Below are 22,989 nucleotides of genomic sequence, written 5' to 3'. Positions count from 1 at the left end.
CCTGGTATATCTTCCTCAGTTAAGGCTATCCTGGTGGCCGTCCATAAACCGTCTACCAGGAAAATCTACAAGAGTAAATGGAAACATTTCTCTGTCTGGGCGGAGCACAGGAACTTGGATCCCTTCACGGCTCCTATCCCAGCATTTCTAGACTTTCTTTCCCATACCCCTAGGAAGACGGTTGCTAAATTCAGCTTGTGTGTAGCCAAGCGTTTAGGTTATTAAATTCAGCTTATGTGTAGCCTAGCGTCTATATGTTCAGTTACCTAATAATCTGGCCTTGCAAACATTAACTGTGAGCTATTCCTACCTGTAGTACAAGCTCTGGATTGGTGTATCCTCGCTCCGCTTCGGGCTCACTTCGCGCCCCACCCTGCCCCCTAATCCCACCCGCCCCTGCTATCTCTACATTTATCAGTACAGAAAGACACACCCCCTTAGTATAGAGCCAATCAAGCTTCACCACCAATTTAATATATCTCCTCCTACAACACCTGATATTAGCTCATCTAGGTAACCACTTCTAGGACCCACCTATTCTACTAGTTAATTCCATCCTTACACTATGGTGAAGTAAAGAAACATATTATCTTACCCTTACTCCCACTATTTATCATCCCGTACTATTTATCCATCTATGAAAACCAAAACCTCAAGGGATTTCACTATCCCAAGGGACAAACTTCTAACCTCAGAAACGCTCTCTCCAAAGAAACCTCCCCTCTCTACCATCCCACAAGAACTCTAAGAACTAATGGCATCTTTATCAAACAATCTTTCCTTAAAGGAACTAGCTCCAAACATGGACAAAAAATATTTTACAAACTGCTAAGACTCTTAGACCACCTGAATAAATCTATTACTAAACATGGTGATATTAACCCGAACCCGGGCCCATCTACTTACCCAGTCTCTGTCCCACCAATAGCGGCCCAAAGATCAGCTAGCTCTCTTCTCATCTTCCATCTTAACCTAAGAAGCTTAAATAATAAGGTTCACAATTTACATGCTCTGATAGCCACCCATCGCCCTGACATCATGTGTCTATCAGAAACATGGCTCAAACCAGCCACAAAAGATGAAGAAATTCTTCCACCCGGATATAATATCTTAAGGGTTGATCGGGAAAATAAAAGAGGTGGTGGAATAGCTGTTATGTATAGAAGTTCCCTTAATATCATCATGAATCCTATTCAACCACCTAATGCTGCTAATGCAGAGTTACTTGCTCTAAAACTTTGCATAAATAATGTAAAAAGTATCAACCTTATTGTTATCTATATCCCACCAGGGAGCAACATAGAAACGTTGGAGTCAACACTAAACTGGTTAGCTTCTAATTACCCTCAGGAAACCATTGTCTTAGGGGATGTTAATATTGATTGGACCAAATGTTCCATTGAGATCAATCCCATCCCCATAAATTTATATGGATTTTCACAAAAAATTGTCTCCCCAACAAGAATTGGTAATACCAACCAAAAAGAGAGCATAATTGACTGGATTCTTACAAATAATGAGGCTCATAAATATACTACAGGGACCCTCCCTAATGACCTTAGTGACCACCTCATCACATTCATAATTAAACACAAATTCACCAACTTAAACCTTCCCATATATAGACTTGTTAGAAATAAAAAGAAATTTGTTCCAGCTCAATTCTTAACAGAACTCAAATCCTGTAATTGGTCCAAACTAAAAACCCTGCCTCTTGAAGAGAGTGTGGCATTCTTTAATGACACATTCCTCAACATTCTGGACTCTCATGCACCTAACCGACATATCAGAACCAAGACCCGGATAGCACCCTGGCTAACTACAGAAACCAAATCTAAAATAAAACTTAGAGATAAGGCCTGGGACAAATGGCGAGTAACTAAGACACAACAGGACCGCATCAAGTTCCAGCAGCTCAGAAATGAAACAAAAAAAACAGTACCCTTGACAAAAAGAACTATTTTTGTCATCTCCAAGATAAACACCAGAATAATCCAAAGAAGTTCTGGGCAGGCTTAAATAGTCTCCTCCATACAGGGAAATCGTCTACACCCACCCCAGAGAAACTTATTGGTAAAAACCCAGAAGAAGTAGCAAATACCTTCAACTCCTTCTTCACAGAGACCATTCAGTCACTGGCCAATCAACTTACCTCTTCCCCCTTACTTGCTGTCCCTGAGAAATCATCCTTCTCCTTTACTCTCCAGCCAACACCCACCTCTTTCATTAGAGCCTTACTGAAAAAACTAAAACCGACCACTCTCTCTGCCGATCGACTCCCAGCTGAATACCTGCAAATAGCAGCAGACGTTATAGCTTACCCCATCTCAATTCTTATTAACCGAACTATGTCAGAGGCTACCATCCCGGCCATATGGAAAATATCCTATGTCATTCCACTCCACAAGGGTGGCTCCTCCACTGAACCATCTAACTATAGACCCATTGCAATCCTGTCTCCAATAGCCAAAATTATGGAAAGATGCGTTCATAAACAGTTACTTCACTACCTAAACCTAAACAATCTGTTGTCCCATACTCAACACGGTTTCCGACCCCACCATAGTACGACCACTTTCCTTTACGGACTCAGTAAATAAAAACCGTAACAGCAAAAAAATAACCTCTGCACTCTTTCTTGATCTGTCAAAAGCTTTTGACATGGTTGATCATGAGATTCTGCTCCACACCCTAGAAACCCTACACCTTGATAATCCTGCTCTCTGCTGGTTCAAGGCTTATCTCTCAGGCAGACAACAAGCAGTCCAATGGCAAAATAAGCTATCTGACCTGCTGCCTAATACCATAGGAGTCCCTCAGGGCTCCATTCTAGGTCCCCTTCTCTTCTCTGTATTCATAAATGAACTCCACACTGTTATTCCTAAAGCCAACTGTATCCAATATGCAGATGACTCCACCCTGATATGCTCTGCAGCCTCTCTCTCTGATCTACAAGGAGTCACCCAACACTCCTTTACTGCAGTAGAAAAATGGCTTGCAGCACGTAAACTCATCCTAAATCCAAAAAAAAACAAATTACTAATAATTCTTCCCTCCTCAGGGCCTTCACCAGTTCAACTTTCTCCATTATCTAATAACAATACCTTCCTCATCCAATCTACAAATGGTACCAAAATTGAGCCTGATACCACTACCAAACTGCTAGGGGTCACTATTGATAATAAGTTTAGATTTGACAACCATATCAGTCAAACCATAAAAACAGTAAATAAGAAATTCGGTTCCTTGTATAGAATCAAAAACTTTCTTACCCCTACTGCAAAACTCACTATTGCACGCACACATCTCCTCTCTACCTTACTGTATGCCTCTCCTGTCCTTTCCTTCCTCAATAAAAATGAGATCAAGAAACTCTCTGTTGCCTATAATCACATTGCCAGATTTGTAACAGGTGCTCCCTATAGAACTCATCATTGTCAAAATCTAAGGAACCTTGACTGGCTTGAGCTACCCAATCTTCTCAAAATGAATCAACTTACTGAAGCATTTAAAATAATCAAACAACCTGAAAAAAAACCCTCACTGAGTGGAATACTGCTTCCTTACTCCAATCTTAGCTGTCTTCGCTCCTCTAATAGATTTCTGGTTCAAACCACCAAAGCCAACAACTTTGGTGGTGAAGCTCTCTTTGCCAATTCCATAGGGAAGGTTTGGAATTCCCTCCCTAACAACTTAAGACTTTCCACCTCCCTTTGTCAATTCAAAAATAATCTTAAGCTATATTTTAAGTCTCAATGGCTTTGTCCATGTTTTAACCCTGATTAGTTCTCCTTGATCCATATCATACCCACTTCCCTGTACCTACTAGATTCTACTCCTCCTTTTCAAAGTCTCAAATAACTAGCAACCTACGTCCTTCAGATCCTACCTCCTCTGATTTATATAGAAATCAAGTTCCTCTCTGCTTTTCTGCACTCTATAACTGTAAGGATCCTGTAACAACTTACAGAAATATTATTGCATTTTGAATTGTATCTAATTCACCCTGCTGAAAAATGTATCAAAAATATTGTCCTTGTTAATGTATATTTTCTGTATGAATCTGTATGTAATTAATGTTTATTTTTTACTTTATGGAGCTTTTCTCCCCGGGCCTCCGCTGAAAATGGACATGCATCCAGTCGGACCTTCCCGGTTAACAAATGTAAAATAAATAAAATAAAATAAATACTTTTCCTCAAGGAGCTAGTGCTTCTACTATTAATGTTCAATTGGCAGCTATTTCCCACTACCATGTTGGAAACAGTTCAGGCCCCCTAGCATCCTCCAAGATTTGCAAAACATTCATGAAAGGAACCTTTTTGTTAAGACCCCCTATTAAATATGCAGTGCCTCCATGGGATCTTACCCTAGTTCTTCAAGCTCTGACTGGGCACAAACTCAATCTGAGGGTTAGAGGGAGATCGCAGGGCATTATGGGTAGGGGAGGAGCTTGGAGCTCAGATCTTTTAGCTAGGAAAGCTGCCAGCTTGGATCCGAATCAGATCCGATACCCACAGGTTGCAGACAAATGAAGTTACCTACTCAGATGGAACTTTATGGTGAGTACATAACTTCTTTATTTGGAATAGCTCATTCTGTAGTCTGGAGTCCAAATATGTTCTCTAGTGCTTTTTGACAGGAAAAAACAAAAAAAATTGCCAAAATTTTTATATACTGTCCTAAAGAATGATTAATAGATTCCAGATATGTAAAAAAAATAATTGGGATAGATGTACTCAAAATTCCTGTCATAAATATTCTGTAAAGACAGAGCAGAGAGAAAGTGCTGTTACCCAGTGCTCATCTTGGCCAGCCCCCCAGAGACAAACATCTTAACTTATTGCATCCATAGCTCTACCTGTAGGTAAAGGATTTAAAACTCTCACTCACTGATCCTGTTCAACTTGACATTGGCTACAAACATGAACAAATGTTCAAAGCTACTCCCTCCTTTTTATTGAAGAAACAGTTTAGAGCTAGTCTTCTCTTCCAGGACCAAGTTTTCTTCCCTGATACTCTTGTACAGTTGGTGAAAGATGAGCAGTCATTTTTCTTGGATCCACTCCTTCTCCATCTTTGTGTAATGCTGTTTCCTTTCCTTTTGTGTAATGCTGTTTCCTTTCCTTCTCTGTGAGTTTGTTTTTCTTCGGCTTTCATGTCCTAGGCACCTTAAGCTGTATCGGCATCTTTGCTGCTTTAACTTCCAGGCATTTCACATGTAGCTCAATTTCCTGCAGTTCATGCTGAATTCTGAGTTAATCTGGGGATGTATTCTTGCTTTTCTGCATGCTCTGTATTTACAGCTGCCATCAAGCCATGTCTCCAGGTTAAGTACTCAAGGTGGTGATTATATCATCCTTGGTTATACTGATAATGCAAGATTTACATATGTTTTTGTTCTTTAGTCAGCTGTGATACTAACATTGTTGCATATTCTGCAAATGTCATTTTGCTTGTTTCTCAACTCCTTCCAGAAAATAAAGTAACTGCTGTGTAGAGAATACTTTTGTGTATTTACCTTTGGCTGCAAGGTCACACAGACTTTATACTGTCGAATACATTTTGCAGGCAGTATACGTCCAGTTTACAGTATACGACAACTACCACTAATGAATATGCGATGTACAGGGTTTAAATCCCACTTCATGTAGCCACTTAATATGAGATGGTGAAGGATATGTTCTCAGGATCTATACCACTGCAACTAAATACTTGGCTCGAGTTGATTGTCACTGTTGAAGTGACACCCCGACCCTATGTGTAAAATGAGAAAAAAAGAAGTTGAGGATGGATGGATTAGCTTTAAGAGCATATAGGCAGTCTGCACTACTGAATTAAGTTATGGCCAGCCCTTGATGCATCCAAATAAGAATTATACTGAACAACTGCAGAGCAGAGTTATAACCACTTTGCTGTCAATCCAGTGATTTCCCATGTTATCTTGCCATCTTAAGTGAAAGTTGGCCAAGATAGTTTGTAGACAGACAGAAACACACACATATATTTGCATAGATGTGTACACACACACACACACACACACACACACACACACACACACACACACACACACACACACACAGAGTGCTTCCCAGGAGGAGCTAATGATACCTTCTTACAGCCAACATCACTGTCTGCTTTTATGGGAACACATTGCTACCATAAAAACAAGTCTTGCACACCAAGATCAATTATTGTCCACTCATAAAATAATACAGCCTTAATGCAATTGTTTGGCATCTAGGACTAAAGCAGTCACTCTTGAAAACATAGATGCCAAAAGTGAATAAATCTAGAATTTTTATAAATAAGTCACCAGCTGTATGCTGTTGAATAATGAGGTGCCTTACTTAAAACAAGTTAGACAGACAACTTTGAAAATAAAATATGCTTACAAATGCACAGTTGCACAATAGACTACAAAATGAAAAGCTTGAACAGACAAGTAGCATTTAGCAAAAACAGCACCCATCAACCAATCTTGTCCTACTACTGGTAGGAAGATTTGCTATAGTGTAGCTACCTCTGAATTTTAAGAGGATTTGCCATTTGTAGTCTTCCCTAGGTCCAAAAAGTCCACTGCAACTTAACATTTTCACTTTCAACATGGAAAAATCCCATTTTTTTTACTTGCTATTCCATTTCAGTTTTAAGTATAAGCATCTTGTTAGTTCTGTCATGCTCCTGTGTAGGATGTTGCAGTCCATTTGTGGCAATAATCTTTGAAAGATTGCGACAGGCATAGAAACATTTTTTTCCAAGGGACTAATACATTCTGTGCACACACAGAAATGCATCATACATGTACAATTTTACAAATGTTACATTTTGTGCATGTTCCATGATTTCCTGAAAATACTAATTAGGGTCATTGTATGACATTTAATTTTTTTTTCGAAAAAAATAAATACATCTGTGTAGCTCAACTCTCTCTCTCTCTCTTATACAAGCTTAGGTTCATAGTTTAGTACTAAGCTAACTGCCCTTGTGAGTCATTTTAAGCCTAGCCAGTTATCCCCTGTGAGTCTCAAACCCTGCACTTTGTGTTTGTAAGGCAAACACCTTATCCATTAAGCCACCCCTCCCACTTTTCTTCTGAAGTACTTGAGATTTGTTGTCACATCCAGAATGATAACCATGTTTTTGGTACTCAATGAGTAAATAAATTATATATCTGATGTCAGTTTTCATTCTGTCCTCAACTGTGGTTTGGATTCGGACTTCGGATCTGACTTGGCTGTTACTAAAGCTCATGGTAACCAAAAACCTCTCAGACTTCTTCCTTACCCATAATGTACCAATGCCTAACATTACCCCAGATCTCATTTGCTATTTTTCACGAAAAGACACGGTCAGCTTTAGCTCTCGGGTTTCATCAGATAAAGTGTATTTCTTTATTTTCTCATAAAATTTCTTTAATGTCTTAGATTTCTCTCTTATACTTTATTCCCTTATCCTCATACAGCATTGTATATATGTGCACCATTGTTGGTAGTTTTTTCCCCCTTTTCCTGTTTATACATGCTGGTGTAGTTCTATTACCGTTGTTTAATTTCTTTCTGACTTTGCTTTTTCTTATCTGTTCTTCCTTAATATATATACAGTGGATATAAAAAGTTTACACACTCCTGTTAAAATACCAAGTTTTTGTGATATAAAAAAATGAGACCACAATAAATCATTTCAAAACTTTTCCCATCTTTAATGTGATGTATAACCTGTACAATTCAATTAATAAATAAATCTGTTAGGGGAAAAAATATAAAAAAATAAAAAACGTGCATTAAGCTGGTTGCATAATTGTGCACACCCTTAAACTAATACTTTGTTGAAGCACCTTTTGATTTAATTACAGCATTCATTCTTCTTGGGTAGGAGTCTATCAGCATGGCACATCTTGACTTGGCAATATTTGCCCGCTCTTCCTTGTAGAAGTGCCCCAAATCTGTCAGATTATGAGGGCATCTGTTGTGCACAGCCCTCTTCAGGTCACCCCACACATTTTCTATTGGATTTAGGTCTGGGCTCTGGCTAGGCCATCCCAAAACTTTAATTTTCTTCTGGTGAAGCCATTCTTTTGTTGATTTGGATGTATGCTTGGGGTCATTGTTGTGTTGAAAGATGAAATTCCTCTTCATCTTCAGCTTTCTAGCAGACCCCTGAAGGTTCTGGGCCAAAAGCGACTGGTATTTGGAACTGTTCATAATTCCCTCTACTTTGACTAAAGCCCCAGTTCCAGCTGAAGAAAAGCAACCCCAAAGCATGATACTGCCACCACCATGCTTCACCGTGGGGATGTTGTTCTTTTGGTGATGCGAAGTGTTGTTTTTGTGCCAAATGTACCTTTTGGAATTGTGGCCAAAAAGTTGAACCTTGGTCTCATCAGACCATAACATATTTCCCACATGCTTTTGGGGAGATTGTATGTATTGTTTTGCAAATTTTAGCTAGGCCTGGATGTTTTTCTGTCGTAAGAAAAGGCTTCCTTCTTGCAACCCTACCCCATAGCCCAGACATATGGAGAATACGGGAGATTGTTGTCACATGTAGTATACAACCAGTACTTGCCAGAAATTCCTGCATCTCCTTCAGTGGTGCTGTAGGTCTCTTGGCAACCTCCCTGACCAGTTTTCATCTTGTCTTCTCATTAATTTTGGAGGGGCGTTCATTTCTTTGCAATGTCACTGTTGTCCCATATTTTCTCCACTTTTTGATGACTGTCTTACCTGTGTTCCATGGTATATCCAATGCTGTGGATTTTTTTTTTACCCTTCTGACTGATACCTTTCTACAATGAGATCCTTTGATGCTTTGCAAGTTGTCTGTGAACCATAGCTTTTGGTGTAGCAGGCAACTGAGTAAATGTCAGGAAAATCCTACTAGGACAGCTGAACTTTATTTGAGGTTAATCAGAGTCTCTAATTGATGGCAGGTGTGTACCCAAGAAGACTGAATGCTGTAATTAAATCAAAAGGTGCTTCAACAAAGTATTCTTTTAAGGGTGTGTACACATATGCAACCAGATTATTGTACATTTTTTATTTTTTACATTTTCCCCCTAACAGATTTGTTTGGTTTTCAGTTGAATTGTACAGGTTGTAGGTCACAGAGCCATTCATGTCCTTATTCATCAGTGCTCCCTTTGTGGGCAGTTCATTGTTTGGCCCCAAAAGTGAAGAACATATTATCCAGGTGTGAGAAGGATGGAAAGCTCCTCTCTGTAGTGGGCATATGTTTTTGGACCCCTCAAAGATCCTTTTCTAGGAATCATTGAGGTGGTCAGAAAATGTGGTTCACAAAGTCCAAGGCTCCTTTCCAGGACACACATGGAGAACATGGAGAAAGTTCCCCAGGGCAGTGGGGAGAACTCTAATGGATGATGCCTGCCCAGTGACAGAGGAGGCCTGCAAAACCAGGGGTCCAGAGACTCTTTCTCTGATAGATCATGTAAGCGCTCCTGAAAGGAGGGCTGATTGTCTTCCTCTGGAGGTAATTGAGTGTCAAAGATCTATCTACCAGAGAACCTAGCTAGACCTGACAAAAGATATGTGTGTGCAGAAGATTATTTCCAGAAGTTATATAATTCCCTTTTCCCTTCCACTTCCAACTGTATGCAAAATTCCTGATGTTCCACCCAGTCAGAGGAAACAAGCAGCACTAGAAATACAAAAGCTACTAGAAAAGAGAGTCATCCAAGAGGTCCCGCCATCCCAGATAGAATCCGGAACTTACTCAAGATTCTTTTTAGTGCCAAAGAAAACGGGACTGGAGACCAATTTTGGATCTCAGCAACTTGAACAGGTCAGTTTGACATGCATAGTTTCGGATGGTCATTCCTGAAAAAGGACCACTGGATGTGCTCAACTGACCTTCAGGATGTGTATGATCATATGAAGATGAACAGACAATTCAGAAGGTACTTGTGCTTCCAGCTGAGAGCCAGTCACTACCAGTTCAGAGCACTGTCCTTTGGCCTTACCACAGCCCTCTGGGTGTTTACCAAATGCATGAGAGTGGTGGCATCTCACTTGAGACAGCAGGGATTTTGAGTGTGTCCATATCTAGACTGGCTCATTACTGCCCTGACCAGACATCTTTTAATAAGGGCAAGGGATCAGGTACTTCAGATTTGTTTTCAACTGGGGATAACCATAAGTTACAATAAGTCTGACCTACAACCAACTCAGATTTTGGAATTCATAGGAGCAGTCTTCAACACAAGAGTGACAGCTTCTCTTCCTCTCTCAAGAGTTCAGACTATAACATTCCGAGTCAAGTAAGTAATTCTCAGTACCGATGTTCTAGCCTGGTTGATCCTTCAAGCCTTGGGGTCAATGTCAGTTGCCATAATTTGAGCTCCTCTAGCAAGGTTTCATATGAGAATTCTTCAATGGATGCTAGCAACACAATGGTCCATTCTTTACCAGCACATATCAACACAAATAGGGATCACTTAGGCATGCAAGAGATACGTCTGGTGGTGGATTCAGTCAGATCAAGTTCTACAAGGCCATCCTTTCATTATTCTTCAGCCCAAGGCCATATTGTCCATGAATGCTTACCAGATTTGGGGGGGGGGTGCTTTCTGAGAGAACAGTCCAAGGCACCTGATCCCCTGAAGAGGTCAACTGGCATGTCAGTGTTCTAGAGATGAGAGCAGTGCTTTTAGCATTGCACGCCTTCCAGAACTCTCTCCCCTTAGGGACAGTTGCGATTCAAACAGACAGTATGTTGGTAGTTTGGTACATCAGCAAACAGAGGGATCAAACCTTACCCCTTTTGTCCAGAAGCACTCACAGTGTGGCAATGGGTGATCCCATCCAACCGCTTTCTCATAGCAATGCACACTCTGAGGAAATCCATGTGATAACTGACAAATTGATCAGGTCAATTCTTCTATCTCATGAGTGGTTTCAACAGGAAAGAGGCAAAGATGATTTTCCACCAGTGGGATCATCCTTGCTGCAATCTTTTCTGCTTCTCCCCTAAACAACAAATGCAGCAGCTGCTTTGCCCTAATCCCCACTTAGGTGAAGTCAATGAGGGATGCTGTTCTTCATGACTGTCCCCCCGGACTATTGTATGCTTACCCATCAATTTTTCTAATTCTGAAATTCCTGCAGAAAACCACCAGGTTGAAGAGCAAAGTCATCCTCATTGCACTTTATTTGGCTTGTCAGATTTGGTTTCCCTTCCTGTGGCCTCATCAGATTTGGTTCCCCTTCCTGTGGCCTCATCTTCTTTGCCAAGCTTGGATTCCGGATCCAATTCCTGATCTCCTGTCACACCCAACAGACATGGTTCATCCGGATATCTCTAACCTTAAGCGAACAGTGTGGTTTCTCCAATTTTGTTAATAGCCAGGCAACCGATCTCTTCCCCTGTCCATTATATTCTTTTATCTTCCCATAAACCTTCAGCAAGAAAGCTTTGTACAAGTAAATGGCAAAGGTTTGTTTACTGGGCACAAGAAAGACATAATGACCCATTTTCAGCTCCGATATATAACATACTTGAATTTTTTGATTTGATCTTTAATGAAGGGGTGAACTCCTCTACTGTTAAGGTTCAGTTGCAACAGTGTCTAATTTTTATATTGGATTTGAACATTTTTTCTGTGGCCTCTTCTAAACTTTGTAAAGCATTCTTGAGAGGCACTTTTCTATTGAGACCCCCGTATAAAGGCCCTACTCCACCATGGGATTTGAAGTTGGTAATATAGACCTTAATTCATTCCCCATTTGAACCAGCAGCTAAATGTAAACTTAAGATCCTGACTTGGAAAACAGTCTTTCTAGTGACCGATACTTCAGCTAAAAGAATTAACTTGAAGCCTTGTGTTCAAAACTTCCCTACTTGATTTTCATAAGGATAGAGTTACATTACGAACTAATGGGTCTTTCCTTCCCAAGGTGGTGCCAGAGTCCAATATCAATTAGTCCATTGATTTGCTAGCATTCTTTCCTAAATTTTCAAACAAAGGTGAATATATGTTGCATTTATTCGATGTTCACAGATAATTATGTTTTTATTTACATATGACAAAATAAATCAGAAAGACAGAACAATTGTTTGCTTCCTTTATAGATTTGAAATTGGGTAAGCCAGTTGGAAAAGTAACTTTAAACAGATGGCTGACTGATTGTATTTCTTCTGTCTATAACAAACTGGGTCTAACCTTGATTAAACCTGTAAGAACTCATTCATCCAGGTCCAGGGCAACTTCTTCAGTGTTTCTGTCCAGAGCTTCTATGGACAACATATGTACAGCTGCAACCTGCGTAAATCCTCATACCTTTATGACTCATTACAAATTAGATGTAGTCTCAAGAGGTAGAACAGCTTTTGGCTCAACTGTGCTCAGGAATATCCTTCCTTAGAGTCCTTGCAGTATTTTAGGTAGCTGGGGATTCTGTCCCAACAGTTGAGGATAGAACGAAAATTGATCCGATAAAGACATTATGTACTCACCATAGTGTTCCATCTGTGTTGTCCATTTTTATTCTTTCTCAACTTCCTGCCCACCAACCCCCATCCCTTATTTCAACAATCTTCTGGAAGAATGAAATATTGTAAGGACAGCACTGTCCTTTATGATTGAGCTCCAGACATAGTTTCCTGTGTAGGACATGTACATATTTAGTTGTCTTTATATATGCACATTGGCAGATACCACTTCAAGTTTGTTTGTGTCTTTCAGCTTTTCCCAGTTAGGGGTCGCCACAGCGGAACTCCGGTCCGCTAATGATTGGTAGTTGATTTTTACGTGCCAAGTTACCAGCCCTGATGCACAACTTTCAACGAAGGTACACCCATTCACGCATGTCTCCACGCAGAAGACTCTCTGAGAAATCGAACCGGACAGCGTCTTACTGTGAGACGACAACGCTACCGCAGCACCACAGATACCACTTCCAAGTACAGTCCACAAACAAGATCTGAGGTATGTTACGGGTTGGTGTATTATGAGTAACTGAGAAGCTTGAGAGCTTTTTAGTTTCCACGAACTTTATAGTAATGACCAAGTCAGATCCAAACCCAACAGTTGAGGTAGAATGAAAATAGACAACACAGAAGAAACGTTATGGTGAGTACATAACTTGTTTTCAGAATGGATCGTTGCACATAATCTTAAAAACAACTACAGGTGATGTGTATTTTACTGTATGCAGTGTCTGCTTTTGACCAGCGTATGGCTTTCCCCTATGGTAGTTTTGAAACAAGTGCAGTACATTCCTCAGAATGCTGGGTGATTTTCACGCAGCTGTGATGTCAAAGTTAGCTGGTTTAAATATCCAGATATAACTGGGTTTCAGTGTGGGTAATGTCTGGCTTATTTTATATGCATTTTTACAGCTATTTAACTAACTTAGGTAGTGTGCAAATGAAGTTTCAATTTTTTGTAAAGTACATAAAATAATGTTGTTCATCACAGGGCTTATATTACAGCTGTACTTTTCTGTCTAGGTTCATATAGATGTCCTGCCAAATGGAATGCCCCATTTAAAGTTGGAGAAAAATATCCACTGATCATTTTTTCTCATGGACTTGGAGCCTTCAGGTAGAAAATCCTAACTTTATTTTTCACTACTGTGTTTAACTAACATTTAATGTTATTTAGCTCTACAGTTAGTCAGACATATGAATTTTTATATGTCAGAACAGTTCTCCAACTTGTAGAGCCTATAATTTCCCTTCCACTTTGCCATATTTGTCTTTTCGCCATTTGTATTCAATTTTCAGAACTTTTAAAACAGATTGTAATTATACCTCATTAAACTAAGCAAATGCTGTTATCTGTAATTACCCTCCTATCATTCCTTTTGCCTCTTTTTTTTTTTTTTTCCCCCATATTTAGACTCTTAAACCTGCTGCTGTTGTCTTCCATCTGAAGAAGCAGCTAATCTATTCCGGACTATGAATCCTGGCTTTTGCTTGCTGAATTTATGATATTCAGCTGTGTCATTTACTGTAAAGCCAGCTGTTCTTAACTGGTCTTAAAAATGATATTCCTTCAATTGAGATCAATTGACTTTTTCATCTGATTTACCTTAAGGGGTAAATATTTAGGGTCACAGTAACAGGAAATCATAACATTAGGGTTAAGCCACCTAAAGTTTCCCCTGCCCTGTCAGAATTTTTATCAGCTGTCCCTTTTTGCGCAAAACTCATGAATGGTCTCATGCTTTCATTGACACTGATGTAGGTGGCATGAGACTTCCATTTGGGGGCCAGTCTTTGCCTGCCTTCCTTTCAGTCCTTATGGCCTGAATAAAGCTCAATTCTCAATCAATCCCTGAATAATTTTTGCTGTGTAGTGTCGCCACACAGCGAGAGGTTCTCCTGTTCGATTCTCAGCTGGAGCGCCTTCTGTGTGGAGTCTGCATGTCCTACCCGCGGTCGAGTGACGTTCGAAAGACATGCGCGAATGGGCGTGCCTTTGTTGAAGGTTGGGGTCGAGTTGGCACTTCGGCACCGTAAAAATCTACTGCCAAAAATCTACTGCCAATCATTATCGGACCAGAGATCCGCTGTGGCAACCCCTAACCGAGAAAAGCCAAAAGGACAGTCTTCTCACATCTTCTCAAAGTACTCTTGTGGTAAACAAACTGTGCCATAAATTTACAATGTAAATGCTTATTTTGTTTGAGGCTGTGTTATATGGCAATAACTCTTTAATGATAGATGGATGGATGTTCATAGGTAAGTACTAGGCTATCTGCCCGAGGGCATCTATAAGCCTAGCCAGAATGTGTTGGCTTTCGCCGCCCCCTTAGATTAGTTCCCTGTGCCTCGGTCCAGCAGAGCCTTTAGTTCCCTGTGCCTCTGTCCAGCAGAGCCACTGCAGTGATCCCCGGGGTAAACTTTGTTTCCCATCCACTCGTCAAGGTTTCTCTTGAAGAGTGTTAGTGAGGGGCTCTGCCTAATGTAGATTGGAGTCCTGTTCCAAAGCATGGAGAGTCTCTGGGACAGGAATCTATCCCTCCAGTACGTCCTATTTATCGTTGTGGTGAGGTTAAGATCCCTAGAGCGTGTGGCTCTTGGGGATTTGTTTTTTTTTTTTTTTCAGGTGGAGCATGTCCATCAATTCTGGGTTGGACATGGCCTTGTATGTCAGGCAGAGATCACCTCTGAGTAAGCGGTATGCAACCGAGTACAGCTGGAGTTTCTTCAGTCGGGCTGCATTGGGCATATGTTTGAGGCCAGTAATCGTCTTGGTGAGGTACTTATGTGGTCTTTCCAGCTGTTGCAGGTGTCTTGTAAAGTACATCCCAAATGGGGAATTGTACACTATGATGGATCTGATGAGTGATGAGTAGAGGGGCACAATAACCTCTCTTGTTCTAGATGTGAACCCTTTTGTGATTAGGTGGTTCACATAGAAGGATTTTCTAACCACCTTGGCAATATGATTATCAAAGGAAAGATTACTATCTACTTGGGTCCCCAGATCCCTTATTTCATTTTCTGTATTTCGGGGACTACCACGTATGTGGTAGTTCACGGGTACTTTGTTTTTTCCAAAGGGGATGACTATGCACTTTTTGCCATTTAGCTTGAGGCATGATTTTGACATCAGGTATCGGTCTCAGTGAGACCCTTCTGGAGGATGTCTGTATCAGCTGGAGAGTCAATTATAGCCCCCAGTTTGCAGTCGTCTGTGAATTTGGTCAGCCATAGTCCTCCTATGCTTGTCTGTACCTCTGAGAAGTATATACTGAACAGGAGGGGGTCCCAGGACTGAGCCCTGGGGGACGCCACGTGTAGCTGGTTAGAGTCTGACCTAGAGCCTGCAACTCTCACCGTGTGGGTTCTGTTCGTGAACCAATTGGCAACCCATCTCGTGATGTAGGGGTTTATGTTCAGGCTGATGAGCTTGTCTATAATACCAGAGTGGGGATTGGTGTTAAAAGCCTTTGCGAGGTCTAGGTAGGCCGTGTGGACCTCCTTTCCCCTCGTCTAAAGCCTTGGTAACTGTCTCAAAGAAATCCACCAGGTTTAGGAGACATGATCTGCCCTTAACAAAGCCAAACTGGGTAGGGTCCAATGTTTGAAGGTTCCCAATGTCTCTGTTAATGAATTCCATGATGATGCACTCGATAGCCTTGCAGACCGGCTAGTCAGGCTTATAGGGTGATAGTTCCCGGGGTCCGTTATGGCTCCACCTTTGTGGAGCGGAATAACTGTTGCTGTGCGCCACTCTATGGGTAGGTAGCCTGTAGAGAGGCTGAATTGTGATCTGTCTTTCCTCATTGGCAGTCACCGTTAAGACTTCATGGACAATATTCACACATTCACAGTATCTGTGTCATGTGTGAGCATCCTAATGAGCTTTATGAATGTTACATGGTGTATGAAGTGAGAAAAAGTATTTGGTTTTGCATCATTAAGCAGGCAGTTGTTTAGAAGTACAATATGGATTTTGTAATTTTTGTTTTTCAAAAATAGTTTAAATTTTCAGTGACTTAATGAGAAGCCATTTAAGGAGTGTGTGTGTGTGTGTGTGTGTGTGTGTGTGTGTGTGTGTGTGTGTGTGTGTGTGTGTGTGTGTGTGTGAGCTGCAGCAAATATTAATTATTTAATTGTAGCAATAAATGAATCTCTAGAACTAGAAGTTTGATCTATTCCTCAAATTATTCCTGACTGGAATAACAGAATTCTGAAAAGATACAGTGTACCAGATTTTTGCAAGTGACAGAGAAAGCAGCTTTAAAGATATTCGATATTTCTGCTTTTCAGGAAGAGACAAAATAGTGGTGAGAGAGAAACTTAATTACTGTGAGTGTAGAAAAAAAAACTTCAATTTTCATGTCTTATTTAGGAGGAACGAGAGTTCAGTAGAAACTGTTGATATGAAGCAGTTAACTTCATTTGATCAGCAACCTGTGGGTTACGGATCCGACACGGATCCGAGCCGGCAGCATACCAAGCAAAAACATCCAAGCTCCTCCCCCTTACCCATACTACACTGCAACCTCCTTCCAATCCTCCAATCTCGTTTGCCACGGCTTTGCCAAGCACGGGATTCTTAGAGCTCCAGGCATGTTTAGCAAATTTTTTCTTCAAATTTCTCTTTTGGTCTTCTTTACTTGGTGTATTAGTGTATTTTAATACCTTTATATGGGTTTTCCTTCTACGTAGCCTTTATTTCCCCTTTACCTTTGGTAGTTTTCTCATCCCTTTGTAGGCCCCTATTTTTCCCTCTTTCAGGTGCGCGTGTGTGTGCCTTTGATATGACTGAAAGCCACAGAGTGACCTTTTCTAAATGCTATGAGTGTGGCCATAAGCTGTCGCCAGCAGATGGTCACACTCAGTGTGTGATTTGCTTGGGGGTTACGCACCTTTCCTCGGGCTGCCAGATTTGTGCGGCCTTTAACCCTCGAGCCTTAAGGGATAGGAAGAACAAGCTGATTCTGGCAGGTCTTCTACCCGCTGAATCAGCTTCTTCTCCTTCCCTCTCGGTAGCGACAGCCACGGCTGGGCCTGCCCAGCTGACTGTCCCTCTTCCCCTGTCTGGGACTCACCCTCCCACCTTGTCTCAGGGAGAATGAGAGGCCAGGAAAGATAAAAAAGAGAGAAGAGAGAGAGAGAAGCCGCAAGCGGCAGTTCGAATTGGACCCCTCGGCCCCTACCGCAAAGGTGGTCTCTTCTCCACTAAGAGTGTCCAAGCCTTCCTTCCCATGGCTCTGTTCGCCACGTTTCTCCCAAGAGCCGGAGATCGACCAGCCTTGAGGTCATCATCGCATCGGCCTCCCGGCCGGTGTCGGCTGCTTCCTCCAGGTCTACTCGAAGCATTTCGGAGGCAGATATGGACCAGATGATGCATCGATTTTTGCAAACTCAGCTGCAGATGGGAGTGTTGCTGCCTCCCTCCCTCTGGGGGGGGGGGGGGTTCAGCTCCTTCTCTGATCCACCACCAGATTTCTGAGTCTTTGGATCCGAGGAGCCCCGGAGCCATGGGGTCGTCGCCAATGGTTATTACTACCTCGACGCCGGCCATGCCCTCGAGCTTATCGGATCCACTTTCGGATCCAAGCTCTCGGAGCCAAGAGCTGAGCATTGGATCCAAGGGTGTGTGTGTGTCTTCGGCTCCTTTGCGGTCGGAGCACACCGTCCTCTCGGGTCCCCTCGTCGGATCCGAGGGCCCCGGCCACCTGTCTTAGAGAGGCTGGTTCCCCTTCGGCGTTCGTGGTGGAGAGGGTTCTCTCTGTAGGATCAAGACCCCTCACTCTTTCCTCGGGGTCCACCCCCCTCCCTCGCAGCTCATTTTGTCCTCCATCATACAATCCCCCAGGGACAGCCTGTGTCATTGACGCCCCAGCCAGTTCCTTTGGAGGAACATGAATCCATGGGTGAGCCCCCCCTCAGACAGTCCCCCTGAGGAGGTCCTTCACAAACGCCTGTGCAAAAGGAGGCACTTTGACTCCCCCGAGTCCCTCACCGAGGATACCGATTTGGAGGAAGGGGAGGTTTCCCTTAAATCACCCCCTCCCAACGATGTCTCCTTTGGAGATATTATGGAAATACTCTGCCAAAGGGGGGAGTGGTCCACCCAAAAACCCTCCTCAGACGAGTCGGTATTCCTGGAGGTGTTTGACACAGGCCCATTTACCTCTTGGGTGTCCCCCCCGGCCGACCTGATTACCACCAGGGTGTGGAAGGAGCCGGAAACTGTAGAGCCGATACCTAGGAGGCCCGATACGGTTCTCATTCCCCCTGTAGACAGAGCTTCATGGAGCAAGGGTTCCCCGGTTGATGCCATGGTGGTGGCAGCGGCAGCCACCAAAAAGGAACTCTCCCGGGAAATTTCTTCGTTCCATCCCCCTGACAAGGAGTCTCGGGCAATAGACCGTATTGGAAATTGGACTTTTGCTTCAGCTACCTTTTCTATAAGGGCACTGAATTACTTGGCCCATGTAATCAGACTGCAGAGGGACCTGGTCAAGAAGTATGCTGAGTCTCCCCCAGAGTCCATGTCGGCTGAGGATAAACTAACTTTCTTGGCTGGTATGGCCACTCTCAAATCAGTGTCCAATACTTCTATGTGGCTACTTTCCCATGCCACGGAAGGAGCCGCTAGAGCTAGCGGGTCCGGTATTGCCTTAAGGCGTCATGCCTGGCTTCAACTTTGCAATTTCTCGGAACACTTCAAGGTGTCCTTCGCGAATGCACCCTTTGACGGGTCGACCCTATTCGGGAAGACCATTCGCGAGATGCTGGTCCAGAGCGAGAAAGACGGGAAAACGCTGTCAGCCGTCAGAATACACTTCTCTACCCCTCAAAGGTCATTCTCTAGAAACCAGCAAGAGCAGATGATGTGGTTCTGGAAATCTCAGCAGGCCCGGAACGCTCAGGACTCCTTCTCCCCTAGAGGCAGAGGGGGACAAGGTGAACGCCGGCCCAGAGGCAGAAGGGGACCGAAGAACTTCAGGTCACTGGAACCTTTTTCTGACCAACCCGCACAACAGCCCTGAGGGTTGCCCGACTGCTCCTCTCTGGAGGCAGTCGGGGGAAGTTTTTCGAGGCACCTGGCTCCATGGGAGTCCATCACAACAGATCACTGGGTGCTTCAGATAATATCCAGAAGCTATTCAGTCCCCTTCATCAACAAGCCCCCTTACTCAAGACACCTCCCATATGTCCCACCCACTCAAAGGGAGGCCGCAGCTTTGGAAATAAAAAAGCTGTTAGAAAAAAGAGCCATCCAGCATGTGCCCCCAGACCAGTCTGGATCAGGCATCTACTCCAGGTTCTTTCTGGTGCCAAAAAAGATAGGGGACTTAAGGCCAATTCTCGACCTGTCAACAATGAACCTTTTCGTTGCCAAAGAAAAATTCCAGATGGTCACGATTCAATCCATTCTGCCCCTCTTCAGGAGGAAGACTGGATGTGCTCCATAGACCTCAAGGTATTACCATATTCCCATGGAAAGACGGTCCAGGAGGTTTCTCCGCTTTCGGCTAGGAGCCAGTCATTACCAGTTCAGGGTCCTACCCATTCGGTCTCACCACAGCCCCCAGGGTGTTCACCAAGGTCGTGGCAGTTGTAGCGGCCCACCTGAGGCTCCAGGGCATACAGGTCTTCCCGTACCTAGACGACTGGCTCCTCACCACCCCCACCAGGCATTTACTTTCTCTAGCTAGGGATTTCTTCCTCCGGATGTCACCCTGGTTGGGGAGAACCCTAAATGTCAAGAAGTCCTTCCTCCAGCCTGTTCAAGTGTTAGACTTCATAGGGGCCAGGATAGATACCCTCCAGGCCAGGGCTTTCCTAATGTCAGACAGACTTCACAGCATGACTCTGCATGTGCTAGCCCTCCTTCAATCCCCTGCCCCCCCCCCAGTAGAATTAGTCCTGAGAGCTTTGGGGTCCATGGCGGCAGCAATCAATCTGATTCCTTACGCTCGTCTGCACATGAGGGTTCTACAGTGGACGTTGCAGGTCCAGTGGTCTATTCTACACCACCCTCTAGACTTCCCAATTTCCCTCAGCAGGGTTTGCAGGAACTCCCTCATGTGGTGGCTTCAATCCTGAGCCCTTCGAGAAGGACGACCTTTTGTTATGTCACCACCCCAGGCCACAGTGACCACGGACTCCTCCCGCCTAGGGTGGGGGGGCATTGTGCGGGCAGGACTGTCCAAGGCACATGGACTCAGACTGAGACCGTACTGCATATAAATGTCCTGGAGATGAAGGGCGGTCCTTTTGGCGTTGCAGGCCCTGCATGCCTTTCTTCCTCCAGGGACTATTGCTATCCAGTCGGACAATATGTCAGTGGTCTGGTATATCAACAAACTGGGGGAACCAGGTCTTACCCCCTTTGCCGAGAAGACATGAGAGTTTGGGAATGGGCGATCTCCACCAACCGCTTCCTGTTAGCAACGCACAATCCAACATACTGGCGGACAGATTGAGCAGAACTATCTTCTCTTCTTACAAGTGGTCTCTGAATCCTTGTGTAGCGGAACAGATCTTCCTCAAGTGGGGTCAGCCTTGCTGCGATCTCTTCACATCACCTTCCAATGTGAAGTGCAGCGAGTTTTTCGCTCTAATCCCTCCTTTGGGAGAAGCCCCCAGAGACACTGTAGTCCATGCTTGGCTGCCCGGTCTTCTTTATGCGTATCCTCCACTTCCGCTTACGACAAAATTTCTGCAGAAAGCTCGCCGGAGCAAGATTATCCTCATAGCCCCATTCTGGCCTTGTCAAGTCTGGTTCCCCTGCCTGCGGTCTCATCTCATAGCTCCACTCTGGATCTTGGATCCCATTCTGGATCTGATTTCTCATCCCTCAGGAATGGCTTCTCCGAACTTGGCTGGTCTCAAGCTCTCAGCTTAGCTGATCCAGTTCCCCTAGTTGCCAGGACTCCCGGTATCTCTTCCAGAGGCAAGTCTATCCTGGTGGCGGCACATAAACCCTCTACAAGGAAGATTTACAATAGCAAATGGAAATGTTTTACAATTTGGGCTTCACAAAAGAACTTGGATCCTTTCACCACTCCTGTTTCAGCGGTACTGGACTTCTTGTCTCATATTTTTCAGCAAGGGGCCAGCTCATCTACTGTGAAGGTTCAGCTGACTGCCATTTCCCATTTTCATACTGGGGACAACTTTGGTTCCCTCACTGCTGCCAGAGTTTGTAAGATCTTTCTAAAAGGCACTTTTCTTTTGAGACCCCCTGTTAGAAATTCATCTCCGCCTTGGGATCTGACCTTAGTTCTTCAGGCGTTAGTTGCGCCTCTCTTTGAACACGCAGCTTCTCTTGATCTGAAGTTCTTGTCATGGAAGATGGCTTTTTTGGTAGCAATTACTTCAGCCAGGAGAGTGTCGGAGCTTCAGGCTCTCTGTATCAAACCTCCCTACCTTGTGTTTCATAAGGATAGAGTATCTCTCAGGACTAATCCCTCCTTTCTCTCAAAAGTTGCTTCTGAGACTGACATTAATCAGTCCATTAATTTGCTGTTTTTTTCCCTAATTTCCAGAATAAAGGAGAATATAAACGTCATTTGCTGGATGTTCACAGACAGTTACATTTTTATTTGCACAGGACGGCTGTCTTTCGTAAATCTGATCAACTTTTTGTCTCCTTTGCTAACCCTTTTCTAGGGAAACCAGTGTCAAAGGTGACTCTTGCCAGGTGGATTTCGAGTTGTATCTTACAAGCATACAGAGAATCTGGCTTACCAGAACCAATGGGAGTTCATTTCTCATTCTACATGTTCTATGGCAATGTCTGCTGCATTCTGGTCTAGAGTTTCCCTGGATGACATTTGTTCAGCGGCTACCTGGGCGTCCTCTCACCCCTTTATTTCTCAGTATAAACTGGATTTGGTGTGTAGGGGAAGGGCTGCCTTTGGCTCTGCAGTGCTCCGGAATATCCTTCCTTAAGGGCCTCCCAAGATTCGGGTAGCTGAGGACTCTGTCCCAGAGGTTGCTGATCAAATGAAGCTAACTACTTCAGATAAAGAAGTTATGTACTCACCATAACGTTCCATCTGAGTAGGTAAACTACATTTGTCAGCAACCGTCCCTCCCTCCTTCCCCCTGACCTTCATAGTTATGTAGCTGAGCTTGAGGTTTGGACTTATGAGCTTTACTTTTTCATCGAGTCAGGTTTCTCAGGTTGTTAGTTTTGTTATTATGTGCAGGTGGCAAACGCGATCTGAGGATTGGAAGGAGGTTGCAGTGTAGTATGGGTAAGGGGGAGGAGCTTGGAGCTCGGATCTTTTTGCTTGGTATGCTGCTGGCTCGGATCCGTGTCAGATCTGTAACCCACAGGTTGCTGACAAATGAAGTTTACCTACTCAGATGGAGCGTTATGGTGAGTACATAACTTCTTTATGCTTGTATTATTGAGCTAAAAACTGAAACAAAGACTGTGAATTTGCTTTTTCATGATTTGTTAGTAAGAGAAATAATAGTGGCATAAGAAGTAAATGAATGGGGCAGATTTTTAAGAGAAAGTCCTGACTTTGTTAGCTATAGATGTAT

General features: G+C 43.3%; 1 protein-coding gene across 4 annotated transcripts in view; it reads left to right on the top strand.

Annotated features, from left to right (window-relative positions):
* Positions 1-22,989, top strand: part of PLA2G7 (phospholipase A2 group VII) — a 1,251,751-nt gene that overhangs the window by 311,649 nt on the left and 917,113 nt on the right. For all 4 annotated transcript variants that reach the window (XM_044062626.1, XM_044062625.1, XM_044062627.1 and 1 more), the window contains one exon: positions 13,468-13,561. In XM_044062626.1, the coding sequence (XP_043918561.1) occupies positions 13,468-13,561 (94 nt within the window). The remainder of the gene's footprint in view (positions 1-13,467; positions 13,562-22,989) is intronic.

The sequence above is a fragment of the Protopterus annectens genome, chromosome 2.part1, assembly GCF_019279795.1.
Source record: "Protopterus annectens isolate FY-2018-M chromosome 2.part1, PAN1.0, whole genome shotgun sequence".
NCBI classification, from domain to species: Eukaryota; Metazoa; Chordata; order Ceratodontiformes; family Protopteridae; genus Protopterus; species Protopterus annectens.
Note: the sequence above shows the minus strand (reverse complement) of the source record. Positions and strands in the feature narration are given on the sequence as shown.